This window comes from Suillus paluster (assembly GCF_016628075.1).
Source record: "Suillus paluster strain FC165 chromosome Unknown EDB91scaffold_24, whole genome shotgun sequence".
NCBI classification, from domain to species: Eukaryota; Fungi; Basidiomycota; class Agaricomycetes; order Boletales; family Suillaceae; genus Suillus; species Suillus paluster.
In genome coordinates this window covers 335,694-358,706 of record NW_024537584.1, presented here as the reverse complement: position 1 = coordinate 358,706, position 23,013 = coordinate 335,694, and the positions used below count along the sequence as shown (strand labels likewise).

The following is a 23,013-nucleotide window of genomic DNA, read 5'->3' as shown; positions in this document are numbered from 1 at the left end:
TTGCTACTTAAGTCCATGTACCTGAGCAACTGAGTGAATACTTTCCAGCCTTCCCTCATCCTTCCGATGGAAGGAAGGCAACCGTCCTTTGCGCGTAAGTGTATGTCTGTTCAGAACCGAATATTCATATCCAGACCGCCTCGTCAAGACCCTGATTCCACTGGAAACAAGTCCTAGTTATCAGTCAATTTTCTAATGTTGACTCTCATCGCTCGACAGTCAGCGAGTATCCAGGGCGAGCAGTCCTGCTTTGCTCATTATTGATCTTGTGCTCTACAACATCACTAGAAATGCCACATCCTTCTTCTCTCTCATTTGGCAAGCTCAAGACTGGTAAAAACCAGCAACGACATCGCAAAACCCGCGGTGCAACCACTGAACCCTCGCCTATCAAACTTGGCTACATTTTCAAGTCTATCAGGCACCGTCGTCTGAAGGGAAAGGTCGCGATGGAGCAGCAGACTACTTCACCCCAATCACCTCATCTTGAAGCTGTTATGAGCTTGTTACCTGCATCTGAGCAGCAACCCTACGAATGGAACACCGACTCTTTGAGTCTCCTTCCAGGAGTCAATAACACGCGCATTGTCTCAGAATCTGCTAGCCTGCCTTCCACCGCCGAACAGAGCATAGCTTCATCCGAAGAGTCATCACATCACATCTTTCATATGCGCCCTTCAAAGACTACTTCAGCTCTTCTCCCGAAGACCCCTGTAGACCCGTTCGCAGACGCCTCTGACACATTTCCTGCTTTAGAATCATCTCCGTCTATGTTTGACCTGCGTTCTCATTCGGCGGGCGATTACATCATGCGTCAGCTTGGCAAAACCTTGGAAAAGCTCTCGCTAGGCGAGGATCAGTACGCTAGGCTTGAGGAGGACGTCCTCTCAATCAGATCCCTGAATAGGCGATGCACTGTGCCAGAAACGGTCCCGATTGTGATGTCTGGTTCCCAGGGCTCCCCAACCTCTTCTGACATGATCGTCTCTCCTGCTCCCCATTGTCCCCCAAAGTTCAAAGACTCTTTTGCATCTGGATACCTTGTAAATTTGAAACAACAGCTACAGGAGAAGGGATGGACGTGTAAATTTGCGCGTTCCACATCAGCCAAAGAGCACGTCGCCGCCGCACCCACCATACTCATCACGTCCGTTGGCGCGAAGCATCCCAGGCCACTACGTTCCCCGATCGGCCTTTTCGGACCAGCAAGCCACAGTATCGACGATCCTGCGCTTCAACCGCTGCCGCCAGCCAGTTTCCCGTATCTTGATGACCCATTTATCGCGGACCCATTCGCATACAGTCATCCTTCTAAATTTTGCCTACCCACGCTGCCTTCAACTTGTTCAATTTCTGAGGATACAGGAGAAGTCGCTCACTCTGCTTGGTTTCTGGCCGAGACGCCCACTCATGCACGTCTTGAACTCTTCCCTGCTAGTGGACAGGACTTCGCGACAGCCCTGACTACCACCATCACGAATCCATTTGATCTTCCACCTTTCTCTATACCTTTCCTGAAATAAGGCCTTCACAGCGCGTCGTTTGGTGATCACGACGCTTGAAGTGATTCCGCGAGTTGCGACACGAGGAGTTGTCTGATTTGTCATTGTCATAGTCGTAATCCACTGCCATAATAATCCAGTAGGTTGTGTCTCTATTCATTCCTGGGGTCCCTACGCATTCTATACTAGGCTACTTCTTCCCTCTAGATGGTACGAAATTGGCTAGTAGTCGTAAGTATCACAGTAAATACTGGAGTGTTTTTGGAAGTGTTTATACGATGTTTGGCAAGGCCTTCCGTTTTCAACACGAACAAACAACTGCGAAAGGCAATTAAGCTTGGGGACTAGGGTTGAAGTTGCCAGCCGTTCAACGTTGAACCTCTAGCATGTCCAGACGCGTTGTAGTTTTCTCGGAACCTCGCATGGTTGTGAAAATTCTGGGCTAATCAGCAAACTTGTCGATAGTTAGGTACTAGCGGACTTCGAAACCTCGAACGTCACACAAATAGACGTACACAACGTCTTTGTCGATTGTTTGTTAAATGTCGAACTTTTGAAATCAACGGCATCCCTTCGAAGTTCAGCTTCATGGTCTTCTTGCGATACAGTTTGTTAGCCCTTCTCAAACTATTCCAATGGGCTCCTTTTCTCGTGACCCTGGATCCTCTCAGTTCTAGTATCCGGTGCATCGACGGAGATTCTAAAATCCTCGAGAGGCAGAACTTCCTGGGGCCAAGTCCGCCAGCAAACTATCACCTCGCCGGGTTCACCTCAAATAATAGAAGCAGCCACAGGCCTACTCTCAACCACAATTTCCCTCCGTCATCCTCTGCTTTAACCTATGCACTCTTGGTTTCCCAGCACAAACACTATTTTTCCAACTTCGTGGATTCTCTGGGTCAGGTCGTGCGCGAGATTGTGGTTATCTCTACTAACTTTTATATCAGTTTTGCTATATTCCGAACAGTTGATTTATTTCAACAGTGGCTTTCGCAGCCTCCTGGTCTTGGCCGCGCTCAGTCTTGGTCTTCTATGTTTCTATTCTATTACATCAATTCGCCTCCCGCCTCAAAGAAATATTCGCCTACTGGCCCCTTCATGGCGCAGCACTTTTCATGGTGTTAGGCGATCCCTAATCTTGGCGACTCCGCGCGAATCATCTGGGATCGGCGAATCCACAGATAGGATCGAGAGCGTGTGCGCTACTCTCAACCAAGAAGCGTATCACAACGAACTAGGTTCACTTGCCACACAACGAGGCACTCTGCGAGTTCGCAAAAAACACACCTTACATGACGATCTTGACAGTCCCGAAATTCAGGGTACAGCCTCAGACCTACATAACACTCGATTTGTACTGCCACATGAAACGGGTGACGATCGTAGCGATACCGAAAGCACAGTGAATCAAGAGCTTGGGTCCTGCCACTCCCTGAACTTCTCACCCTCCCTCAAATTGTTGAGCCCTACGGATTTTAAACTTGTCGCCCATAATGCTAAGCCTTCAGATTCACTTACATCCCCGCGCCTGGTGCATCGTGTCCGCAACTCTCCACCACTGGCTGAGGCTGTATTACATGAGAAAGCAAGAACGAGCAATGCGCGTCGGTCAGCTCGCAAGCGAGATGGTGCACCTCACGACATCAACCTTCAAACTATTACATCTGCAAGGCCCAATCACGGCGGACCTCTTTCTGTCTCAAGTATCCAATCATCTTTTTCACCGATGGTTCCTCAAAAGCGAAGTTGGTATCGCAGGGCTTCGGACAGTTCAGATCTTGAGGAAAGCGGTGATTCAAGTTTCGAAGAAGGGCCTTTCGACAGCGAGTCTTCAGGGGATCGATTCGCCCTCGGAATATCTATGCCACTATCCAAGAACAAGAACAAAAAGCACGATGTATTACATCTTCCACCATCAACCTCCAGACGCGATGGTATGCTAGAGCACAATTCTCTGTGTTGTACCACGGGAGCGGACACCGCTCTTCCTTGTCATCCAATACCCACAGCTACACAATTCGATACGCACAGTCGGAGCGCCAGCACGCCGGTCCCTTCTAGCAGAAGCAACTCATCAAATAAATTTGTCGTCACCGAGGTCGAACGGGATGACAGTCCGTCAAGTGGATCAGAACGCAAATTTGACGGGCCGGATTCCTTCTGGGAAGCAGCCGTGCAAGAAAGATTGAGGGTTACCGCTACTTTTACGACTCTGGAGCCGCTCAAACCGAAGGGGGCCAGAACTGTGCCGGTTGACCCGCCTCAAACTACCACCGCCGATGGTGACCGGCCGAACAGAAGGCTTTCCAGCGCGTCTGCAGCCTACTCGCCCCCTTGGACGACTGTTATGCAAAAGACACCTTGCTCTTACAGTTCACCACAAACGCTCGATTCCCGTGAGACGCACGATCAGCGCTTTGACGATGATCTCGTACCAAAGCCGGGGACACCAGGGTTGGCCTCCAATCAAGCTGAAAGGTATGTTGACCTGAAATTCCGTTATCGTCGTTCTGTGTTGAACGTTGATGCAGCCAAGTGCACTTCCCTGGATTGACCTTACGCTCCGGTGCGTATGCCAAGTACGTTCCTCCGCAACGGCGTGTGCCTGGTGAGCTCGTCTACACCGTCCCACAACGGATGTCACCCATGCTACATCGATCCGAGCGCATGAAACTTGGATCTTCGTCGCCTAAGCTGGAGAAGGGATCTTGTGCGTCTACCTTGTCTCCTTGGAGCCCGTTCGCACAACACTCCCCAACTTCAGAAGCAATCGCGTGGAAGCGCGGCGCGCTCTTCTTGCCCAATCCTCCACCAGATGAATTCGCAAATATCGACGAAGCGGGAAACGAGAAATCGTGGTATGCGAGAGCAAATTGGAAGACGCTAAACCCGGATGACTGGCTTTCAGGCTCCGTTGCCGAGAAGCACGCCACAGGGAAGTGCATGGTGAAAGATAGTGAAAAAGGTTGTCAACTGAACACCCGCACCCTTCCGCAAAAGCACTGCCATGACCTATGGAAGAACGGTCACCAACGATGTGAAACGTTCGGAACGTGACGAAGAAGGCCTTTTTGATTCTTTCCCCTGGAATATTTGACGGTTGCTGGTCCTGTCAGTTTTCGCTACATGTTTGATTTGTCCTTGCAATGTCCTTGGTAATTTTGATCGTTGTGCACTCGTTCTGTATCATGGTGGCATTTGGCTGTGAAGTACTCATGTCCAGGCGGTCCCAGGGCTCAGGGCTGCAGGAATTTTGACAGCACTCAGGGTCCTGCGAGACCTTCAGCTTATGGGAATGGCATCGATGAACACTTTGAACTTCAATTCAGTTGCAAGTTTCATGTGATTACATGCAAGTATCCAATCAACATGTTCTGTGGAGAACTTTCGATATGGCTACTATCGTGTGACTTCAGAACTGAAATTCTGTGGAACCGAGTGCTCGTCCAAAAGTGAAATGCTCTGGCGATACCAGCTGATACCAGGTGTTTCTTGGGTTCACAGCCAGATTGATTTGATGGTATCAAGGCCTTGACGTGAATGCTATGTAAAAGCATACGATAGGATTAGTGCACCCAGCAGGTACCGGCGGACCAAAAGCACACACCCACTTAGATCATGGCAGAATCAAGTGGGGATTCGCTGTCGCTTATCGTCATCTTGGCCACTTCACCGTCCGCATCTCGGATCTCCACCTCTATATCCCGCGAAGTTTCCACGGGGCCATCTTCTTTGCTATCATTGACGTCATGGCTACTTGTTTCATCGAGTTTCATCTCCTGTACAAGCCACCTTGCGCCCTCATCCCACCCAATCATCTCGGCTTCACCCAGGGGCGATATTCCGGCGGTATTTTTGATATCAATCAGATCAACGCCTGGTCCCCCAGTACAGTGAACCAGCTTCTGCGCTACTTCGAGATGCTGGTTCAGTGCTGCCCAGTGCAAGGCAGTCGAGCCAGCACTATTTTGTGCAGACAGGATGGAAGGGGAGATAAGGGGAAGAAGATAATTCAGCACGTCTACAAGATACCTTTCACGAATCAATCTTGATAGGAACGTGATACAGTGAGATCGCGTCTCACCTATGTGTCCATTACCGCATGTCATGTGTAGCACAGTGTTTCCGTTGTCATCTCGGACGCTGGAGAGGGCTTCTGGGCCGAATTTTGTTACAAAATCTTGGATTTCGTCGAGATCGTCGTATCGACATGAGAGGAGGAGATTTTCCTTGTCATCGTCTGTGGGCAGCATCGTGACAGTTTAAAAAGACACTGAAAATATATATCTTCATCTACACTAAGACCGAGGCCGGTCCAATCGGTAATACTGGTTCGTTTACAATTGGTAAGCGAGACTATGCTACTTACCCCAGAATCCCAACATCAACGCGACGAAAAATGCTAGGTTACCGAGCGCTCAGGACTAGTATCAGCACTGACTGTTTATCAATCGATGAAGAAGTACTAGTAAACAATTTTCCATCACCGGTTCGATCTTGCCCAACTGACCCGGCACAGGATAACCGCCTTCATCATACTTAGATGCTGTGTTGATAGCAAATAATACCCCCGGCTCCTCGCAGGTAACACAAACTTAGCACTTCTTTAGCACCTGTTCGAGTCCCGACTAGGCCCACTCACCATGTGCTCCTGGACCTATAGTCACCTCATCTCGCGGTTAGCCGGAACGTGCCCCAAGGGGCGTTAACGGCATGATATGAATGTATCCGTTTCTCGAACATGTTATCTTCCTCTCAAACAGACCCACTTCTGTTTCACGATCCTTACCCCGTCGGGTGGAATGTGAGAGGGACCCTCTACTTATGCGCTAGCCGATCTATAACAATCGCGACTAGAGCATTTATCATAGCTTCACACAAGTGAGCCCCGAGCTCGCATCTGAACTCTTCTCTTTCCCTCGTCATTCTCCTTTGCTCGCTTCTGCACCATGGCCCACATGAGTCCAGCCGTCAACCTTGTATGGGCAACACTTACAATCATGGTCTGTTCTTTAGATGTTCGATGGAGAAAATACTGAGCGTTGTGGGATTTAGTTTGAGTTCTTCTTAATTTATCATCTTTGGTCCTTTGACCGTTTTAAAAGCCTGAAGTTAATAGAATCTCTCATACATGATCTATAAGTCTCTGAAGTACATTTCCATAGGTGGAACCATGGACAGTATTCTGGGCCATTTAAGCGGGTCATGACGGTGCGTCACAGTTTCGCCTTCACTTCACATATCATACCGATCTGATACAATTTCACAGTACTCCTATTTAACCTCCATTCCGTTAATCATAATTTACGCTGTTGGTTTCACCATTATCAAGTACAGCTATGGTTTTACTGTTATTCCTGGGTTGGGCAGTGAGTGAGCCCAAATGGCGATTTTGACGTTTCCTGCTTACGCCAGTTTGTCAAAGTCACACCCACTCCATACGAGCTTTGGAGTGACAGCGCACGAAGCGCCATCCTCCCACTGTACCTGTGTTTTTCAGTCGCCTGGGGACTAGAGACGTGAGTATGCCCAACGCATATTCGCCAACGTCGGCTAACGTTTTGGCTCAGGGTAACACACCTAGAAGGTTCATTTTCACTGCTTTGCATCTTAGCTGAAATTGAATTCACGTCCCTTAGAGTTATGCTTTTGGCTTTTCCTTGTCCATTCTAGCTCTGGGAAACAAGATTGGTTCCGAAGCCTATACTTCAAGACATGGGCGATCGGTTCTGGTATCGCAGTCATTGGTATGCCCCTTGTGACGACATTCACACGGCATGACCCATACAAGGTCTGTCGTATGCATATATCTGAACTAGACGCTGATAACCTTCTAGTGCGAATCTTACACATTCTTGGCTGGGAGTCTCGGAAGCTTGTCTCTAACAATATGGTTTCTCCCGATTTTATGGGCATTTCCCACATTCCTAGAGAGTTTGGTTAATTCATTCCGATAGTCAAGGAGATGAGCCAGTCTGACCATTTCCTTTCAGAAACAAGCCGATGTTGATATGAATACGATAGCTCGACTCACAAAGTTTCACGAGCTTAACGTAAGTTTTGCGCAGATGCACTATTGTTGCTCAACTAATGCGTGGTATACGGAAGTGCATCCGGATCCTCTTCCGTTTCCTCTTCACGGTGCCGTTGGTGATCTTGGCCATTGATGGTGTCAGACCGCATCAGCACATAAATGATAAGATGTGCGCTCGTCATGCCCAAGTGTCTGAAATATACTAACTACATGATTTAGGTTTCCGACTGGTATGCAACTTCACCGCGCTCGGCAGGTTTGAATCATTAATCCCTCGATTAGACTTATTGGGAATGATTGCGGTTATAGGCTGTGTCGTATCCTCTGGAATTACTCTTGTCGTGCGTCATTTATCGGTTCTTGTTGAGTTATTTGATTCAAACTGCGAGCTTCAGATATTCTTCCCTCGTTCAATCAAGGGAGAAATTTCTAGCAGGGAGGCAGCTCGCGAGCGCCATCAACTTTCTAAGTCAAAAACATTCAGTGAAAATCATATCAATGGGCAACGAAGAGGTCAACATATGTCCGCATATGAATTGCCTCGCTATGAGGCAGAAGATCTTGACTTATACACTTTCCGCCCGACGCAGAACATTGTGATCGATGATATAGAGGACGAGGAAAATCCAAAATACGGGCCGCGTGATGTGTCACCTTCACTAAGTCTGCAGCCGAACCGCAGAACGAAGGATGGGGATATACAGCTAGGAACTGTCTTCACTCTTACGGACGATGCTCTATCGAGACATAACACAGCTCTGCGGAAGTCGAATGTGCATCACCTTGTACGTAATTGGCGATCACCGCTTGGTAAGGACTCTGGTTATTCCTGTTGCTGTTGATGGATGCTGATGAAGGAGGTAGAAATTGGAGAACCACCACTTTGGCACCGGTGATACCACATTAATAGGCGGCACTAACGAATCATCATTCTTGTGGACTACATTCCTAGCATTACTTACAAGCGCTTAAATTATCTAGGATCTTTTTCAACCAGTGGGGGGAAGGCTTTTGTATGATAGTGAACTACTTATGTGTTGATTCTACTTTTACCTCACTGATATTTCCGCCAGTTGAAAATAAGCCTGGCTCGGAACACAGCCTGGGAGGCATGAGACGAAAGTCGAGACAAAGCATCCAAGACCTGTAAGTGCAAGTTGTTATTCGTGGCGATGTACACTGCAATACCGTAAGTCCTCCCATGGCGTTGGGAATTAAGCACGAGATCTGCTCTAAGTTTTACGATGTCCCCGAGTCCTCAATGGTGCGCGCGGTCATAGCGTTGACAACACATTTAGTGGGCTCAAGTATCAGCACAGTCACGGTGTCGTTGTAATACTTAAAGAGCGTGGGAAGAGTCATGTCAAGATTCATCTTGCAGAAGACTTCAAGAAGACTTCAAGCTTCAGATTTGGAGTTGAGGTTCTCCTTCGAATCCAGCCGAAGTGCTGTCATAGTGACTCCTACTTGTTCAGATGTGGTCGGTAGCGTATCGCCTTCCAACCATGTCAATGCGGCATTCATCCCCTCAATTTCAGCAAACATATCCTCAATGCTCAAGTTTCGATACGGGCACCATGCTGCAAGCAATGGTTTGATTGCGCAGAGTGTCACGCGGAGACACAGGATCATAGGTTAGGGAAGACAGCTGAGATGGCGTTCATGTGCAAGAAGTGCAAGAAGGCCTTCAGGAAGGATATGGCGAACTACGAGGAGAGCGATGAGTTTTGCCCGCACTGCGATAATCACTATGTGAGCAACTTCGCATTCTGAACTGCAGATTTAACAGCTCATTGTACCACTAATAGGTCATCGAGGCCAAAACGCCACAGGCAATGCTTAAAGTTGAGGGCGAAGATGCACGGGTTGATTCACGGTGAAGGTCTCTCCTGAGGAGATGTAGCTCATGACTTGATTGCTCGTTACAGAATGCTCAAGGATGATCGCGCTAGACAAGATCCAGATCGGTCCATCTTTTCAATGGATTTCTCGGATAGAGTAGGATGACGTCTCTCGAGATACCCTTGTGTTCCCTGCTTTCAATATTGTCGCATGCTATCACTGTCGCTGGTGGATTGGGATCATAATCTATCTTATAGGCATAGAGCAATATGATATTCCCTCCACCTGGAGCTGTTGCTTATCCTCTCAGCATCGACTGTGTTCGATAATTGTGGTCGTGCTTCCTCCCCTGTCTCTCGCTAGCGCCTGCTACGTTGTAAGGAGATTTGGGGCGGGATGCCATGATGGTCCGCATGTCACTACATGTACATCATCTATCCGTCTGCTGCCTTCTGTCGAGGTTGGCCCCGCCGTCTTGCGGGGGAGCTCCCCTGACTGTTCCCGTTTCAACTCGAACATTAAAGACCGACTGACGTTCATGCTGGCAGACGGCATTGTCGGCGTGTTCATGACCTGGCAATTATTCCACCCGATCCATATGAGACGGTACTTACTAGTGTATGAACTCACACGACCAGTTCGCCGATCAGTCATTTTGCTGTCTCTAATCACAGTGTATTTACTGCATAGTAGTCTCTTAGCACCTTCTAATATTCCCTTGGGCAGCTTGGCTTTCGAAGGGACTGTCTGGACTCTGCTCCATTAATGGAGTATCATCGATTTACCCTTGATTGGCCCAATATTACTTGTGATCCGGGTCCGAGTCGCACGGTAATTCTTTCAATTGAGTGAAGTTCGGCGACGTACTAATTATCATTCCCGAACGTCCCGCTTCAACGACTTTCTCTAACTAAATATCCTAGTGGAGTGTCACACTGGCAGAACCGACTAGCTTTCATAAAGAGTGGATGGACGAATTGGTAATAACTATGGTCTTGATTTCCGGGTCCTTGTTTGTGATACCGTGTTACAACATGGCATCACAAGTTAATGCACAACTGTAACACAGTGCGGTTCTCGGCCCCTCCGACGCGACTGAAGCAGCCATCTGAAGTTCGAACTTCCTAGGCCTCGTGCATTCTAGAATGCATAGCATCGGTATCACACCCCCGACCGAGGTCGTGCAGGTCACCAAAGGTCACCAAGGATCCGTTCAAGTTGCTCACCAGCTGCGGCCTTCCGGGTCACGATGTGGCGGCAGGTGGCGGCATTTCATTTTACAAAATGAGAGCTTTCTCGTGCGATAATAATCAGACGCTGTTTTGTCCGTGCTCGCTAGTCTTTCTTCCGAATTGTGCATATGAAATAATTTAGAAAATATTTGTGTCGACTTCTCCCTAGGTTACTCGCCATAAGCATAATCATTTTTTCTGTCGGGAGTCACGGGCGGGTTTAAAGAGGGGAAGGGGATGGATTGTTGACAAGATCGTCCGGTCCTCTCACTCTCCCTGGTCATACACCGTCAGCCGGGCCAATCCACCTTTCACCATGAAGTTCAACACGCTTAGTGGTAGTCTCACCCTTGCCTCGCTTGTCGGGTCTGCTCTGGGAGGTGCAGTCTATACTATCAGCGAGAAAGTTATCGGCGAAGGCTTCTACGACTCCTTCGACTTCGAGGCTATCACTGACCCCACCCACGGGCGTGTGTATGTCTATCCTGCACGCAGACAATGTTTTTTTCTTATTGAATGACAGGAACTATGTCAACCGATCGACAGCACAGGAGCTCAACTTAACCTATGCCACGAGCGACACCTTCATCCTGCGCGGAGACGACACCACGGTTTTGAACTCCACCGGCCCAGGCCGGAATTCGGTCAGGATTCGGTCCCACCGCCTGTACACAGAGCACGTTGTTGTGTAAGTGATTCCTCATGGATGTCTCGCTGGCTGATGGTTGTCGAAGATAGTTTCGATATACAACATATGCCAGAAGGATGCGGGTGAACTTTTTTTTGTTCGTATGAGGAGTTCTGTTGCTCACTTATTTTAACATAGAACATGGCCCGTAAGTAGGTGGTACCCATGAACCGAACTTATAGTAACGGACAACAGGCTATCTGGGAAACCAAGGAATCTACTTGGCCTGCCGATGTTTGTGTTCTTTTCCTGCATGCAATAGTTCTATCATCCTGACGTGCATCCCTACACCAGGGTGAAGTCGATATCCTGGAGGGTGCAAACAATGTGGTGCCCAACCAGTCAACACTCCACACTGGTCACAGTTCGTTCTGTATAATTTTTGTAGCGGTCCTATTTTCAATATTGCGCAGACTGTTCCATGCCAAATTCCACCGCCCAGTCAGGGTATGTTTTGATATGTCACTGCACTGAACCGTCCGGCTAAATTCTGACTGTTTAGAACTACGCTGACAACCAACTGTGACGCTACAGGTGAGGCCACACTCATGGCTGATTGCAATCTCGTGCTAAAAATGCAATAGTCGATTACAATGAGGGTTGTGCTGTGCAACTTACTGAAGATCGTAACAGTTTTGGTCCAGGATTCAACAACATTGGCGGAGGATGGTACATTACCACAAACCATTTTTCAATACTCTTGCGGCTTACGGGTTATTCCATAGGTATGCTATGGAACGCACCCTAGACTATATCAAGGTTTGGTTCTGGGAAAGATGCGACGAATCGGCTCCCTTGGACGTCACCACCCGTGCATGGATCATTGACACCGACCAATGGGTGATGGTTTCAGCACCTCTGCTGGATTAGTTGCTCACATATGATTTCAATGCTAGGGAACTCCTAGCGCTTACTTCCCTAACAACACTCAATGTGACCTTAAGTCTCATTTTGGTAGCAACCACATTATCATTAATCTCACATTCTGTGAGTCTTGGATTGTTTTGTAGTAGTCTGTCATATTCACGCACTGCATAGGCGGCGATTGGGCAGGCAACTCGGCTCTCTACAATGCTTCTGGATGCCCATTAGACTGCGTAACTTACGTCGACAGTAAGTGCTCACCCATGAATGTCCAGTACACCCCTTATCCCCTTGTCTCCATCCGCAGAGAACCCTACCGCGTTCACAGACGCCTACTTCCAGATCTCGTCCATGATTGTCTACATGTAGATGTCGCAGGAAAGGCCGTCACATATCGCCCCACACCCCCGCTCGGCATTCCTGAGAGGAAATAGGTCAAATCTACATTAATATTGTCATGGTATAGCACATAGAGGATGGTGCCGTAACTACGTAATATAGCACCGAGGAAGGCAGAAGGTTCGGTCTAATACTTTGTCGAGAATCTGTGGATTGATGGGAAGAGCTTATTGCTCGCTGCAGCCAATGCAGGTACGTTTGGTCTCGTCAGCAAAATCTTGTAATGACGTTAGCACCGTCTACTTGGAGCTCAGCATCGCGATCACAAAAGTGTGTATGACCATTCTTCTGGATGAAGGACGGTTTTTTAAATAGCTTAGGAGGCTCTACATTCTGAGATCACTGCAGTAAATCAAATGTACAAACGATGCTCTGGAGGAGGGGGACCTCTCGTATTTTGCTTTTGAAGCAATTTGAGGCCTTGTATATGCCCAGGAGGTTCAACAAAGGATGAACATCGATGTAGCAAGACGTCTGCCACGACCTTCATCTGCCTACACAACAGAAAATTAAGAGTTCAGTGGCAAATGTTTACCAGCAAATCTCACGCATGGTGCTTTCTCTAAATCCACAGGTGCTACTTGCAACATACTGATACATTTCTATCTCACTCGAGGGAAATTTATCTCGCTCTGCAAGTCTAAGACTGAAATGAAGCTGGGAGTCTTTCAGCGCCTGCAACGCATCCCGGCCAGGCACTCCTTTTCACCCTACAAAGTCAAATAAACTTCATCCTGAAATACTCTTGAATATTTATATTGAATTCTCTTTGATGAACTTCCCGGACAATCAGTCCTTCATCAAGTGCAGGGATAAGAAAATTCTAACTTGATTCTGACTTTTACCGCCTGCGTCCGTGACGCCGTCGGGGTGAATTATCAAATTCGCGTGGCAGTTCACGCACCGAACAGCACTGCCACCAGCGCTGATGTGTGTACGCCCAACTCCCAAGAACAGAAGGACGACCCAGTTCACATTGAAACGACGACATTCCGTACTTCAAGTTTAATTGTTGTACCTCTCCCGATTGTTATTTTCGCCATAAATCACGAATCATGTCTGCCAGGAGGCAGTCATCGACGACATCTCTAGCCAAGTATGCTCGGACAACTTCGCCTGATACGAACATTCGCTCTTTGGATTTCTGTAACTCATTCTGGGGTCTTGGAGATGGAGGTGTAGACGTATTGTTTGCTCGAATGCGAGGAGCAACAAGGACAATGGAGGAGCTGAGGAACTTCTGGAAGGAGAGGTGAGTTGGCTCTGGTATATTTTTCCCATTAAGCTTTACACATGGTGGCAGATCTGCGATCGAGGAAGATTATGCAAAACGACTGGCGAAGTTGGCCAAAATGTCAATTGGCAAGGATGAGATAGGGTGAGCCACTCAAATTCTTCGAACCCTGACCTTCGTCTGCGGGCCGCTCTGTCGATTGGGCGGGATGGCACGTGTGTGGCTCCGCAAGTTGCAGAACTACACGTTGTTCCACCGAACACTTATGGATATATCTGTTATTGCCCGTCTCATTATTCGGGTTGAATACGCCGCGTCCAGCTGCGTGGTGGCGCATCTGACGTGTGGCCTACGCCAGGAATTCATTACTGATCGTAGTTCACAGGGAACTACGGAACTCCGTGGATACGTTGCGCCTCGAAACCGATAAACAAGCCGGCTTTCACTTGCAGCTTTCGCAGCAAATACGGAATGATCTCGAAGGTCAAACCGCGGCTTTTTCCGCAAGGCAGCAACAACACAAGAAGACGTACCAAGCCGCTATCGAGAAGGAGTTCAAAGTGAAGCAAACACGCGAACAGCACGCAAGCAAAGCTCGGGAAAAATATGAATCTGATTGCCTCCGTATCAACTCCTACACCGCTCAGTCGACACTAGTTCAGGGCAAAGATCTCGAGAAAATTCATCTGAAGCTCGAACGTGCCCAGCAGACTGTGCAAGTGAACGAAAATGATTACGCGCAGTTTACCCGGGTGTTGCAAGAGACTATGCAGAAATGGGAGCAGGATTGGAAGGCGTTTTGCGACACCTGTCAAGATCTCGAGGAAGAGCGAATGGAGTTCATGAAGGATAATATGTGGGCCTATGCTAATTCCGTATCAACAGTATGTGTCTCCGATGACGAGGTAAGTTTTTGATTATTATCGGCTATCACTGTTTAGTGATCGGTCTATAGTCTTGCGAGAAAATGCGACTTGCCTTGGAACAAATGGAACCGGAGAAGGAGATGGAAAACTTTGTTCGCGACTACGCAACTGGAAGTGCCATACCCGAATCACCGGCGTTCGTCAACTATACCAATTCCGATGCAGTGCCCTCATCTTCCACTCGTATTGCCACCCGTCCTGCAACCTTTGCTCGAATATCCCAGAGGTCATCGGCAGGGCGCAACGCACCTCCGCCGGAGCCCGAAGACGCATACGACGATACCAACCATGCAGGTGTAGGGGCGATTGGTGGAGGAAGTCGCAGCTCCCCTACTGAACCTGCGCTCGTGAGAAGTCATACCCAAAAATCTCAAAGTGGACGCTCTCAAGTGAACGGTGTCAATGGACATGTTTCCCCTCACCGTGATGCTCAACCTCAAGTGTCCCAGGCACAGAGGCGCAATAGTACAGCCTCTGCTCTTCGACCTACACAAGAGCCCCGCGGGGATATGTTTGACCCTATGGTTTCTACTACGCAACTGGTTATCGGAGGGAAGACTTGGGATGTTGATCCGAACAAGGACCCGCAACAGCAGCGAGGCCAAATTCGGACTTCTCCTCCTGTTGGAGAAAATGACCCATTAGTCAGGCAAATGGCTGAGCTGAGCACCGCTGCTCAGAACTTGGCTAGACGTCCTACCGTTCGCAGGGACACTCTATCAGGACAAGATCCCCGCAGAGCTACTACTGACTCGCTCATCACCCCCTCTTCGGCGACGAGTGTCAACTCTGGCAATCGCGATTTCCGTAATTCGGCTGAAGTTGTCGTTGGGCCATACCCCCTTGCACCGTCACGCTCGAGCTCTCCAAATCCTCCTAAACCTGTCCTTGCAGCCCCTCCGCCACCCTCACTTCCGCCACCTTCTTCGAATCTCCCGGTCGAGCAAGTCCTTAATAACTATGGTCGTACGTTCCCCGGAGAACAACGATCTCGTAGCAGGGCTAATAGCTATGTTGGTCCACCACCCCTCGTTAACAACAATCAAACACAGGATCCCAATGGGGTTCGCCCGACTAGCAGAGGGGGCTATCCCGGTGTTGGTACTCAAAATCTCGGTCCTCAGCCTCCAACGGGGTCACTCGTTCGCGTACACTCAACCTCTCAAAGACCAGTCACGCCGAACAACCCAGTTGGGATTGCTCTTGGCCCAGATGGACGTGTCGTTGTCGATCATATGGCGGCGCAACCGCCGCCACGACAACCACCCTACAGCCATGCACAGCCATCTAGCGCTCAACCATACCCAGTGTATAATAACGACAGCCGACAGCCGCAGCCGCAACCTCGCGCTGATTATGGTACTGTGGCGCCTTACAGTGCACCTGCCCCACCACAACCTTACGGCAACTACAACCAACCACCTCCACGTCCTCAATATGATTCTCAGCCTGTTGTTCCTTACCAACCTCCTCCGCCTCCATCACAATCTTACAACAACTACGGTCCGCCTGCACGGAATCCGTCAATTGCGAGTCACCCTAGTCAAGGTGCTATCAATCATCAGCATTCTCAGCAACCGTACTACGGTCACAACACGAATGCCTACCGTGCGCCAAGCCCTGTCGTGACGCGCTCACCTTCTCCCCAGCTCCCACGTCATCCGGCCCCTCCCACAGGTGCCTATACTGATGATGGCCGCCCGATCTTGTTTTACGGTATGTTTTTTTGAATTGAAGATGTTCCTTGATATGTTTATAACATGACTTGTGCCTCACAGTGAAAGCGCTGTACGATTACGCAGCCACGATTGATGAAGAATTTGATTTCCAAGCGGGGGATATCATCGCCGTGACTGATACCCCAGAGGACGGGTGGTGGAGTGGAGAGTTGCTTGATGAGGTTAGGCGACAGGCTGGTAGGCACGTGTTCCCCAGCAATTTTGTGTGTTTGTTTTAGTTATACCTCTCACTCGCTTTGAACGCGTTCTGCATTTACATCATTCATTTTGCTTACCTGCTACGTTTCATTACTGATACCAATGGGAGTTCCTCGATTCTTGTTATGCTGTTTGTGTGGTACAATCTTATCTACTGTTGGATATACTGATCCGTGGACATCGCTGAATTCGGGTGACCGGTGTTTGCGTGAGTGACAGCGGCCGTTTGTGCCAAGTCTCGCCTGCTTCCCATAGCACAGGTTCGATCTACAGTTACACGTCTCTAGTTGTGTAGCGCGACGTGTCTTCGCGACGACCGTGACTATATATTTTTCCCACGCTGCGGGAATGCGGGCGTCGCATCGAAGTCCGTATCCCATAAGGTGAGCTTGCTGTCGTCCCTCGACACTTGAGCCATATTGGTACATAGTAGTACACAGGCTTGTACCCACCGTATGGAGAAGTTCGAGGGCGGTTTCTGAGGGCAAGTTAGAGACTAGACTCGGGACTTGTAGACATTTAAACCCAGAAAAATCTTATCTGTCTAGCAGCGGCTGGCACCAAACGTTTGTGGCGTGCAGCCGCGGCGGCAGGAAGTACTACGTTATATATAATCTCAAGCTAGTACTTAATAGCACACGTGGTTTGAAATTCGTCCATTGTCCTTGTAGTACTTCCAAAAGACGCTACAGGAAGAACGCAACCTGTATCAACTTTGTAAATAAATAAAAAAGCACTTGGCACTGGTATAATGAAATTTAAATTCACATGACAATAATTTGATTGACTGGCAGTCTTTAGCCAGCGGGTTAATATCTAGGAACTCCCGGTTATGGCGGTTCTGAAACATGGCAGTGAAAATTATGTATTTAGCAATTGACATCCCTTTATGCAGATCGGTTCCTATCCGAGCAAGGATAACGATTGTGGCTCATTACCCGAAGTCGGTTCCGGCGACATTTGGCAGTATTAAAGGCCCAACTCTTGGACATCTGTAGTAGTCTCGCATCTTCCTTCTTGTCTGCGGTCAACAAATACTTCAATCCCTTGACCCTCCCCACAATCCTTCCTCATCATGCGTCCATATGCCATTTACGAGCACCCAGATTTCAGCCTCTCCACTGAATCAGTATCAACGCTGCAAAAAATCGCAGCAGCTCTGACTGCCGTCGCTGCATCGAGTGCAGCTGTATACGGTTATATCGTTCGCGTTGGTATCAGGCAGGGAAGGTTCGTAACGTTGAGATCTATTTTGATTAGTCACTAAACTTCCTTGAAGCTCGATGCTTCTTTAGGAAGTCGATGTGATCCATTCCTCACGGAACAGGCGAACATGAGGCATTGCCTCCTGTTGTCAGAAGATTGATTTGTACGCACACGAAGACTTCGATAGAAGCAGGGCGCGGGATAGTCAGACCCCGACCCGGAACGGAAGGCAACACTAGGGATGTAAGATAAGAGTGTACTATCGGTGTATGGGTATATGCAGCCACCGGATGGACTTCATTACTGAATTCTTATGTATCAGTTAGAGCATTTTGTTGTACAACCGTTGACCGATAGATTCCTTGTCATTTTCATATCATTCTTACTGGCGTTTATATAGAAGATAGCATTTTGATTGTTTGTGTAAAGCTCGTTGGTTAGAGTCACGGCGAAATGCAAATGTTCAATCATGGGCAGAGGCATTACAAAAGGTGACTCTACAGCTGTTGTATCCTTTGCTGGACCTTTTCCCTCACAGTCTGATATGCATTCATGATCGTCTGCTCGTTGATCACGATCTCCGTCGTGTCAGCCTTTGGCCGACTCACTCTTGACGCAATCGTCGTCGAATCTGTTTCCACAATGATTCTGTTCAGATAGTGAGCATATACGTTCGCTGATCAAGATAACCCATTACCCATCATCGATCGTTTCATCCAGGCATAAAAGGACCATGTCAAGGTTCTCCAACACAGCCCGCTTTTCAACCTGATTCCGCAACAACAGATGAACTGCGTCAGAGAACGCGGTGAGAGCAGAGTAGAGCATGATTTCGTTTTCTGTTGCACCCCCGATAATGTAGAAGATGAGGTCCAATGAATGTCGAAAGACTGCAAGACGACCGTCGTAGAGTATAATGTCAGCTGAACACGTACGCGTTGACTTGTAAGTAGGTTTTCCTGTTACACATGCAGGTACACACCTCCAGGCTTCTTGGTTTTCTGCCATAGACCCTTCTCAAATGCTCGTTGATCCTTCAACGTCAGGAGATCCTTCGACTCGCCCTGCGGATGACCTTTAGGTCGGTAGTACTTGGCAAGGACACGGTGTCCTTCGGCGTCCAAGATGAGAAACGCATTTACACTGTATAGTGATAGGTTCATCTTCAAAATGAGCCACGCAAAGTCAACCTGGCTCTGACGGTAGTTACGCAATTTCACTAACCTTTTGTCAACCTGGGCAACAATACGCAAGCGGCAGAGCACCCGAACTATGTATGCGCGTCAAAAAAGGAAATTTTGAAATTGAAGCTGAAGCGCTGAAGTACTAGTACTTGAATGACTGCAAACTGAGTCGACATCACTCTTCAAGTTGCTGTCTACAATCAATATTGTTCACGTCTCGTCCAAACTCTGTGACTTCCGAAAGTCTCCCATGGCGTAGCCCCGTTTCAAGCTCGTTTTTTTTGCCCCAAAAACTCACACCGCGGAGATCCCGAGCACGATATTCAAAAACTGCTTGAACATGCTTGGCGAAATTGGTCAGTACGAGGAATGCGCGTTCACTACTCCTGGAGTTGGTGAGTCTTGCCAAGGCGGTGGTTGTAAGTTGATCGCGTCAGGGCAATTCGTTTGAGGTTGTCCATAGGACACTTCAAGCCAGGCGCTCAACCTGTTGCCGGAGAGCCTGGCAAGCTAGAACGCGTGAAGAGGAAAGGGTGGTGATTATGGTTCATGACCAAGGCGAAAAAGTACAACTCAAAGATACGATTGAAAGCGGCGAGACATGTTTCGTAAAATTTGGTGTGAATGTCCTGACCGTTTGGCACCTTCAGGTCCATCCCTATGCAGAGGTTGCTTATGACGTCTACAAACTTGAAGACACTCGAGCATGTTCATGCAAGCCTTCCCTGCTTCGGCTGTGCCTCCAACGACTCGTTGTGTTCTGAATTGTGAAATGAAATTGGCGCAATGCGCTGCGTTCAGTGCCACGTCGGGTGAAGATGTCGTACTCTTCCTCCACCTCACACTTCGGTTGTGCGAAATGAAAACATGTCTTTGTCAACGAAAAACCCCGTTCTGCATCGTGGTGCGGGATTTCCCTTAAATTGATGCCCCTGTTACTAAAATCATCCCGCAGTCTCCGAATATGTGCTCTCAAGCTATGTATTATAACTATGGGCGGTAGTCGGTTTCCAACTTGGGACGCCTCGTGATATTTGATGCACATTGCTGCAGACGTGTTCACAATTCATCAGTGAAATGACGTTTTTCTGAGCTGATTGGACATGCTTCATGTCATTGCTTATCAATGCATACAAGCGATGCTGATTACTCGCATCACCAATCAGATTGCGGGCTATTCTTACCGTTACCTTTTTCCAGAGCACACTCACAAAATGACATACCTGAAGTTTCACCACAGTCCTAGTGGAGCGGAACATCCTGCAAAACCGACTCCAACAACATTGAGTATGATCGAGCGTCCCTTATTCGCTGCGAATTGCTGTGCACTGGAGTATTGGTTCACTGTGCTTGGCGGTCATTTAGGTGCGTGCGTGAGCGCTAATGGTTATCCTGAGAACCACAGGTCAACGTCGAAGATTATACGTCTCACACCCGTACTGCCTGGGTGTTTCAACACCTCTCGGCCGCGTGTTTAGAGCGCTCGAACGCCCGTGTGTTGCTCGCCTCACCTATCCCGTCAGCCCGATCGTGATCAATGCTGCTGACGCATGCGATTGGCCTTGTAAGTGCTTCCCGAGGGGTGTGTGCGAGGCACGGGGCAAGATGTAAACTACAATTCGCCATGGGGTTCACACAGCTGTTCGGAGAGTAGAATGAGTAGCTATATAGAAGCATATAGAAGCTTCATTTCCCTGCTTCTTCGCTCTTCACGTCCTTCCTTTCTCAGAACCCGATGGGTCCAGATTATTCGACCTTTTCCATCAGGTGCGTTGATAGGCGTCGGTATCGAATAGATGTTCAATGATGTTCTTTGGATTGTAGAGATGCCCTGGGTCCTCAAGTGGTTTCTTCGCAGCTTTCTTTGATGACGGCCACCGTCGTTCCACAAGAATACACTTTTGCGGAGCAAGAAACCTTTCTGCTACGCAATCAGGCGGATGCACCGCAAAATTCAGATGACGTCGACACCGCGAGGTGATTATTGACAGCGGCTGTCGTCATTATACAGCTTATTAAAATTACGGCTCGGCACCGCAGTTGTCCGACGCATCACTCCTTCAATCCAAGTCCACAACACGCACATTTAATTTCTCCGCTACTTTCATTTTCACATACGCCTGAAGATTATGTTCCTACCCACCCCGGCTTTGTTCACAATACGTCATCTGCTCATGGTTATCAGGAACATGACTTGCAAGAACCGTTCGTTGCATGCCATCAGCTCCAGTTGCCTGATTCAACATATCCCTTCTCGGAGATAGCCTTGGCACCTGCGGGACAGCAATCGTATGTTCTCCGTTGGCCAAATATATTCCGCCTCATTACTGATGCTCCATGAAGCAGTGAGGACCAGCTCACCGAAGCTGACAATTTCTCGGGGACCGCAGGTCAGGGCCATCAATGTGACGCACTGTCCTTGGACACTACCTTCCCTCATTTCGACTCAAACATCGACGATGACAACGCGATCACTCAGACTACGTCGCCCCCCTTTTCTCTGGATAGTATTGACAGCGCACGCCCTCCCTGGAACTACCATCATATTGAATTGCATCATCATCATCATCCTACACATCATGTAGCCTCATTTCCTTTCCCTGTTGACTACTCGTTTCCAGGATCTTATTCCCTTGATACAATTAGCGTCCACCACTTGTCACAGTCAAACACTCAAGAAGGCCAGCAGCTTGACAGTCTCTCGTGGGATTTCCCCTGGACTATCCCGGCCATCACATTACATTAGGACGTCTATGCAGCTACCACCTCGCCCTTATTCAGCAGATCCCCCACGTACCGGAGGTCTGGGGAAAAGATTGAGGAGAACGTCGTCAGATTCTGATCTTGCAGATCGAGAAACCACGACAGCCGCACTGCCACATGCACGCGATTCGCGTTCAGAATCTGGGATTAAAAAACGTACATGTGCAGCACCGCATGCTGCTCAGCCGTCTCTGCATCTCCGCGCACAGCCCGTCAAGGTCACTGCCCTCGGGGAGATGTCTCGCATTCAAGCTTCAGCGCCACAAAGGGTGGATTGCGATGGTCGGCTAGTGGACGAGTCTGCCGTGCGGAATGCGGTCGAAGGCGGACGACCTCTTCTGCACGTTTACGAATGCCAATGGAACAAGAACCACGCCCCATGCGGGATGCATATCGAAGGTGACCAACCAAGCGTCACGGACCATCTCGTCAGGTTCCATGGTTTCACAGGTGGTGAAGGAGATACTGCTTGTCTCTGGGGCGGTTGTACCTCCAGAAAACGCGCCGCTATGAAGGGTACGAGTATCGCTCGTCACCTCGTCACTCACATCGGTTACAAAGTCAAATGTACGGCTTGCAACGTCGATTATGCGAGGGAAGATGCGTGTAGGAGAAGTCATGCCAATGCGAGATCAGATTGCCAGAGGATGCAGATAGCCCCTGTACATGGCGCTGGAGTTATTGCGCTCAAGGTTCAAAACTTTGAGCCCTATCATTAAGAAGAGACGTGTTGTGGATGTATCATGATAGATCTGAAATTCTATCGTTCCCTGCTAACAGAATTATGTACATACTATGCCGACTTTCCATCTCTTTCTCTCCTCGATTCCCCCGTAGATGTTACTGCTCGTATATACCCCTCACGCGTCACCATACACCCATAATTTATTCTTATTTATTGACATACCTCTAGGCTATTCATATCCTCCATGTAGCGTATGCATCCATTTCCACCCATTCCCATTTAGAATATTATGTATAGTATTCTATGCGCAGTTGTCACTCGACGTTAATATTTCAACACATTTTCTTAAACTACTTCGTACAGATAGATCAACGACTGAATGTAGTCCAATTGTTCGACTTCAAAGCGTGACGAAAACGAGAATCTACTTTGTCCTGCTTTGTCGGGCTTCTGCCGGTATTATATAGCCGATGGGGTACTCACGTTGATGCGGGGACTGATCGTGCCCATAAAGCAT

At 48.6% G+C, this 23,013-nt stretch overlaps 11 protein-coding genes across 11 annotated transcripts; 9 read left to right on the top strand and 2 right to left on the bottom strand.

Moving 5' to 3' along the window:
* Window positions 1-20: 20 nt before the first annotated feature.
* Window positions 21-1,946, top strand: EDB91DRAFT_1131788 (uncharacterized protein; the record flags this gene model as incomplete). The annotated part of the gene is made up of 1 exon (XM_041318667.1): window positions 21-1,946. A coding segment is annotated over exon 1 (1,228 nt), but the record flags the coding sequence as incomplete, so codon positions are not given.
* An 85-nt stretch (window positions 1,947-2,031) lies between these two features.
* Window positions 2,032-4,686, top strand: EDB91DRAFT_341743 (uncharacterized protein). Its single transcript, XM_041326938.1, has 3 exons — window positions 2,032-2,400; window positions 2,450-3,980; window positions 4,034-4,686. The coding sequence occupies exons 1-3, from the start codon at window positions 2,091-2,093 to the stop codon at window positions 4,557-4,559; spliced, it is 2,367 nt and encodes a 788-aa protein (XP_041177477.1). The 5' UTR covers window positions 2,032-2,090; the 3' UTR covers window positions 4,560-4,686.
* A 113-nt stretch (window positions 4,687-4,799) lies between these two features.
* On the bottom strand, window positions 4,800-5,969 carry EDB91DRAFT_341680 (cytoplasmic protein). Its single transcript, XM_041326937.1, has 3 exons — window positions 5,587-5,969; window positions 5,114-5,523; window positions 4,800-5,045 (listed from the first exon to the last, which is right to left on the bottom strand). Exons 1-2 carry the CDS (start codon window positions 5,753-5,755, stop codon window positions 5,114-5,116), a joined length of 579 nt encoding a protein of 192 aa, XP_041177476.1. The 5' UTR covers window positions 5,756-5,969; the 3' UTR covers window positions 4,800-5,045.
* A 160-nt stretch (window positions 5,970-6,129) lies between these two features.
* On the top strand, window positions 6,130-8,497 carry EDB91DRAFT_341526 (uncharacterized protein). The gene is made up of 14 exons (XM_041326935.1): window positions 6,130-6,505; window positions 6,558-6,613; window positions 6,668-6,713; window positions 6,772-6,871; window positions 6,928-7,021; window positions 7,073-7,089; window positions 7,142-7,293; window positions 7,340-7,441; window positions 7,496-7,555; window positions 7,611-7,705; window positions 7,756-7,766; window positions 7,819-7,877; window positions 7,932-8,346; window positions 8,401-8,497. The coding sequence occupies exons 1-14, from the start codon at window positions 6,452-6,454 to the stop codon at window positions 8,430-8,432; spliced, it is 1,293 nt and encodes a 430-aa protein (XP_041177475.1). The 5' UTR covers window positions 6,130-6,451; the 3' UTR covers window positions 8,433-8,497.
* Window positions 8,498-8,875: 378 nt separating this feature from the next.
* On the top strand, window positions 8,876-9,645 carry EDB91DRAFT_341646 (CHY zinc finger-domain-containing protein). The gene is made up of 4 exons (XM_041326936.1): window positions 8,876-9,016; window positions 9,075-9,288; window positions 9,345-9,412; window positions 9,465-9,645. Exons 1-4 carry the CDS (start codon window positions 9,012-9,014, stop codon window positions 9,541-9,543), a joined length of 366 nt encoding a protein of 121 aa, XP_041177474.1. The 5' UTR covers window positions 8,876-9,011; the 3' UTR covers window positions 9,544-9,645.
* Window positions 9,646-10,834: 1,189 nt separating this feature from the next.
* EDB91DRAFT_341428 (glycoside hydrolase family 16 protein) lies at window positions 10,835-12,930 on the top strand. The gene is made up of 15 exons (XM_041326934.1): window positions 10,835-11,084; window positions 11,134-11,298; window positions 11,349-11,381; window positions 11,437-11,446; window positions 11,494-11,532; window positions 11,593-11,662; window positions 11,712-11,745; window positions 11,801-11,832; window positions 11,883-11,967; window positions 12,024-12,138; window positions 12,195-12,285; window positions 12,337-12,411; window positions 12,470-12,681; window positions 12,745-12,831; window positions 12,882-12,930. The coding sequence occupies exons 1-13, from the start codon at window positions 10,927-10,929 to the stop codon at window positions 12,529-12,531; spliced, it is 969 nt and encodes a 322-aa protein (XP_041177473.1). The 5' UTR covers window positions 10,835-10,926; the 3' UTR covers window positions 12,532-12,681; window positions 12,745-12,831; window positions 12,882-12,930.
* Window positions 12,931-13,430: 500 nt separating this feature from the next.
* EDB91DRAFT_341376 (uncharacterized protein) lies at window positions 13,431-16,744 on the top strand. Its single transcript, XM_041326933.1, has 5 exons — window positions 13,431-13,813; window positions 13,865-13,939; window positions 14,181-14,700; window positions 14,751-16,437; window positions 16,500-16,744. Exons 1-5 carry the CDS (start codon window positions 13,617-13,619, stop codon window positions 16,676-16,678), a joined length of 2,658 nt encoding a protein of 885 aa, XP_041177472.1. The 5' UTR covers window positions 13,431-13,616; the 3' UTR covers window positions 16,679-16,744.
* An 808-nt stretch (window positions 16,745-17,552) lies between these two features.
* Window positions 17,553-18,295, top strand: EDB91DRAFT_1131745 (uncharacterized protein). The gene is made up of 2 exons (XM_041318666.1): window positions 17,553-17,888; window positions 17,938-18,295. The coding sequence occupies exons 1-2, from the start codon at window positions 17,734-17,736 to the stop codon at window positions 17,951-17,953; spliced, it is 171 nt and encodes a 56-aa protein (XP_041177471.1). The 5' UTR covers window positions 17,553-17,733; the 3' UTR covers window positions 17,954-18,295.
* EDB91DRAFT_1131742 (Longin-like domain-containing protein) lies at window positions 18,296-19,147 on the bottom strand. The gene is made up of 4 exons (XM_041318665.1): window positions 19,089-19,147; window positions 18,847-19,027; window positions 18,562-18,787; window positions 18,296-18,512 (listed from the first exon to the last, which is right to left on the bottom strand). Exons 2-4 carry the CDS (start codon window positions 19,025-19,027, stop codon window positions 18,362-18,364), a joined length of 558 nt encoding a protein of 185 aa, XP_041177470.1. The 5' UTR covers window positions 19,089-19,147; the 3' UTR covers window positions 18,296-18,361.
* A 1,508-nt stretch (window positions 19,148-20,655) lies between these two features.
* EDB91DRAFT_341330 (uncharacterized protein) lies at window positions 20,656-21,946 on the top strand. Its single transcript, XM_041326931.1, has 4 exons — window positions 20,656-20,815; window positions 20,873-21,025; window positions 21,089-21,337; window positions 21,392-21,946. Exons 1-4 carry the CDS (start codon window positions 20,784-20,786, stop codon window positions 21,792-21,794), a joined length of 837 nt encoding a protein of 278 aa, XP_041177469.1. The 5' UTR covers window positions 20,656-20,783; the 3' UTR covers window positions 21,795-21,946.
* EDB91DRAFT_341336 (uncharacterized protein) lies at window positions 21,443-22,817 on the top strand. Its single transcript, XM_041326932.1, has one exon. It carries the CDS (start codon window positions 21,802-21,804, stop codon window positions 22,528-22,530), a length of 729 nt encoding a protein of 242 aa, XP_041177468.1. The 5' UTR covers window positions 21,443-21,801; the 3' UTR covers window positions 22,531-22,817.
* Window positions 22,818-23,013: the final 196 nt, after the last annotated feature.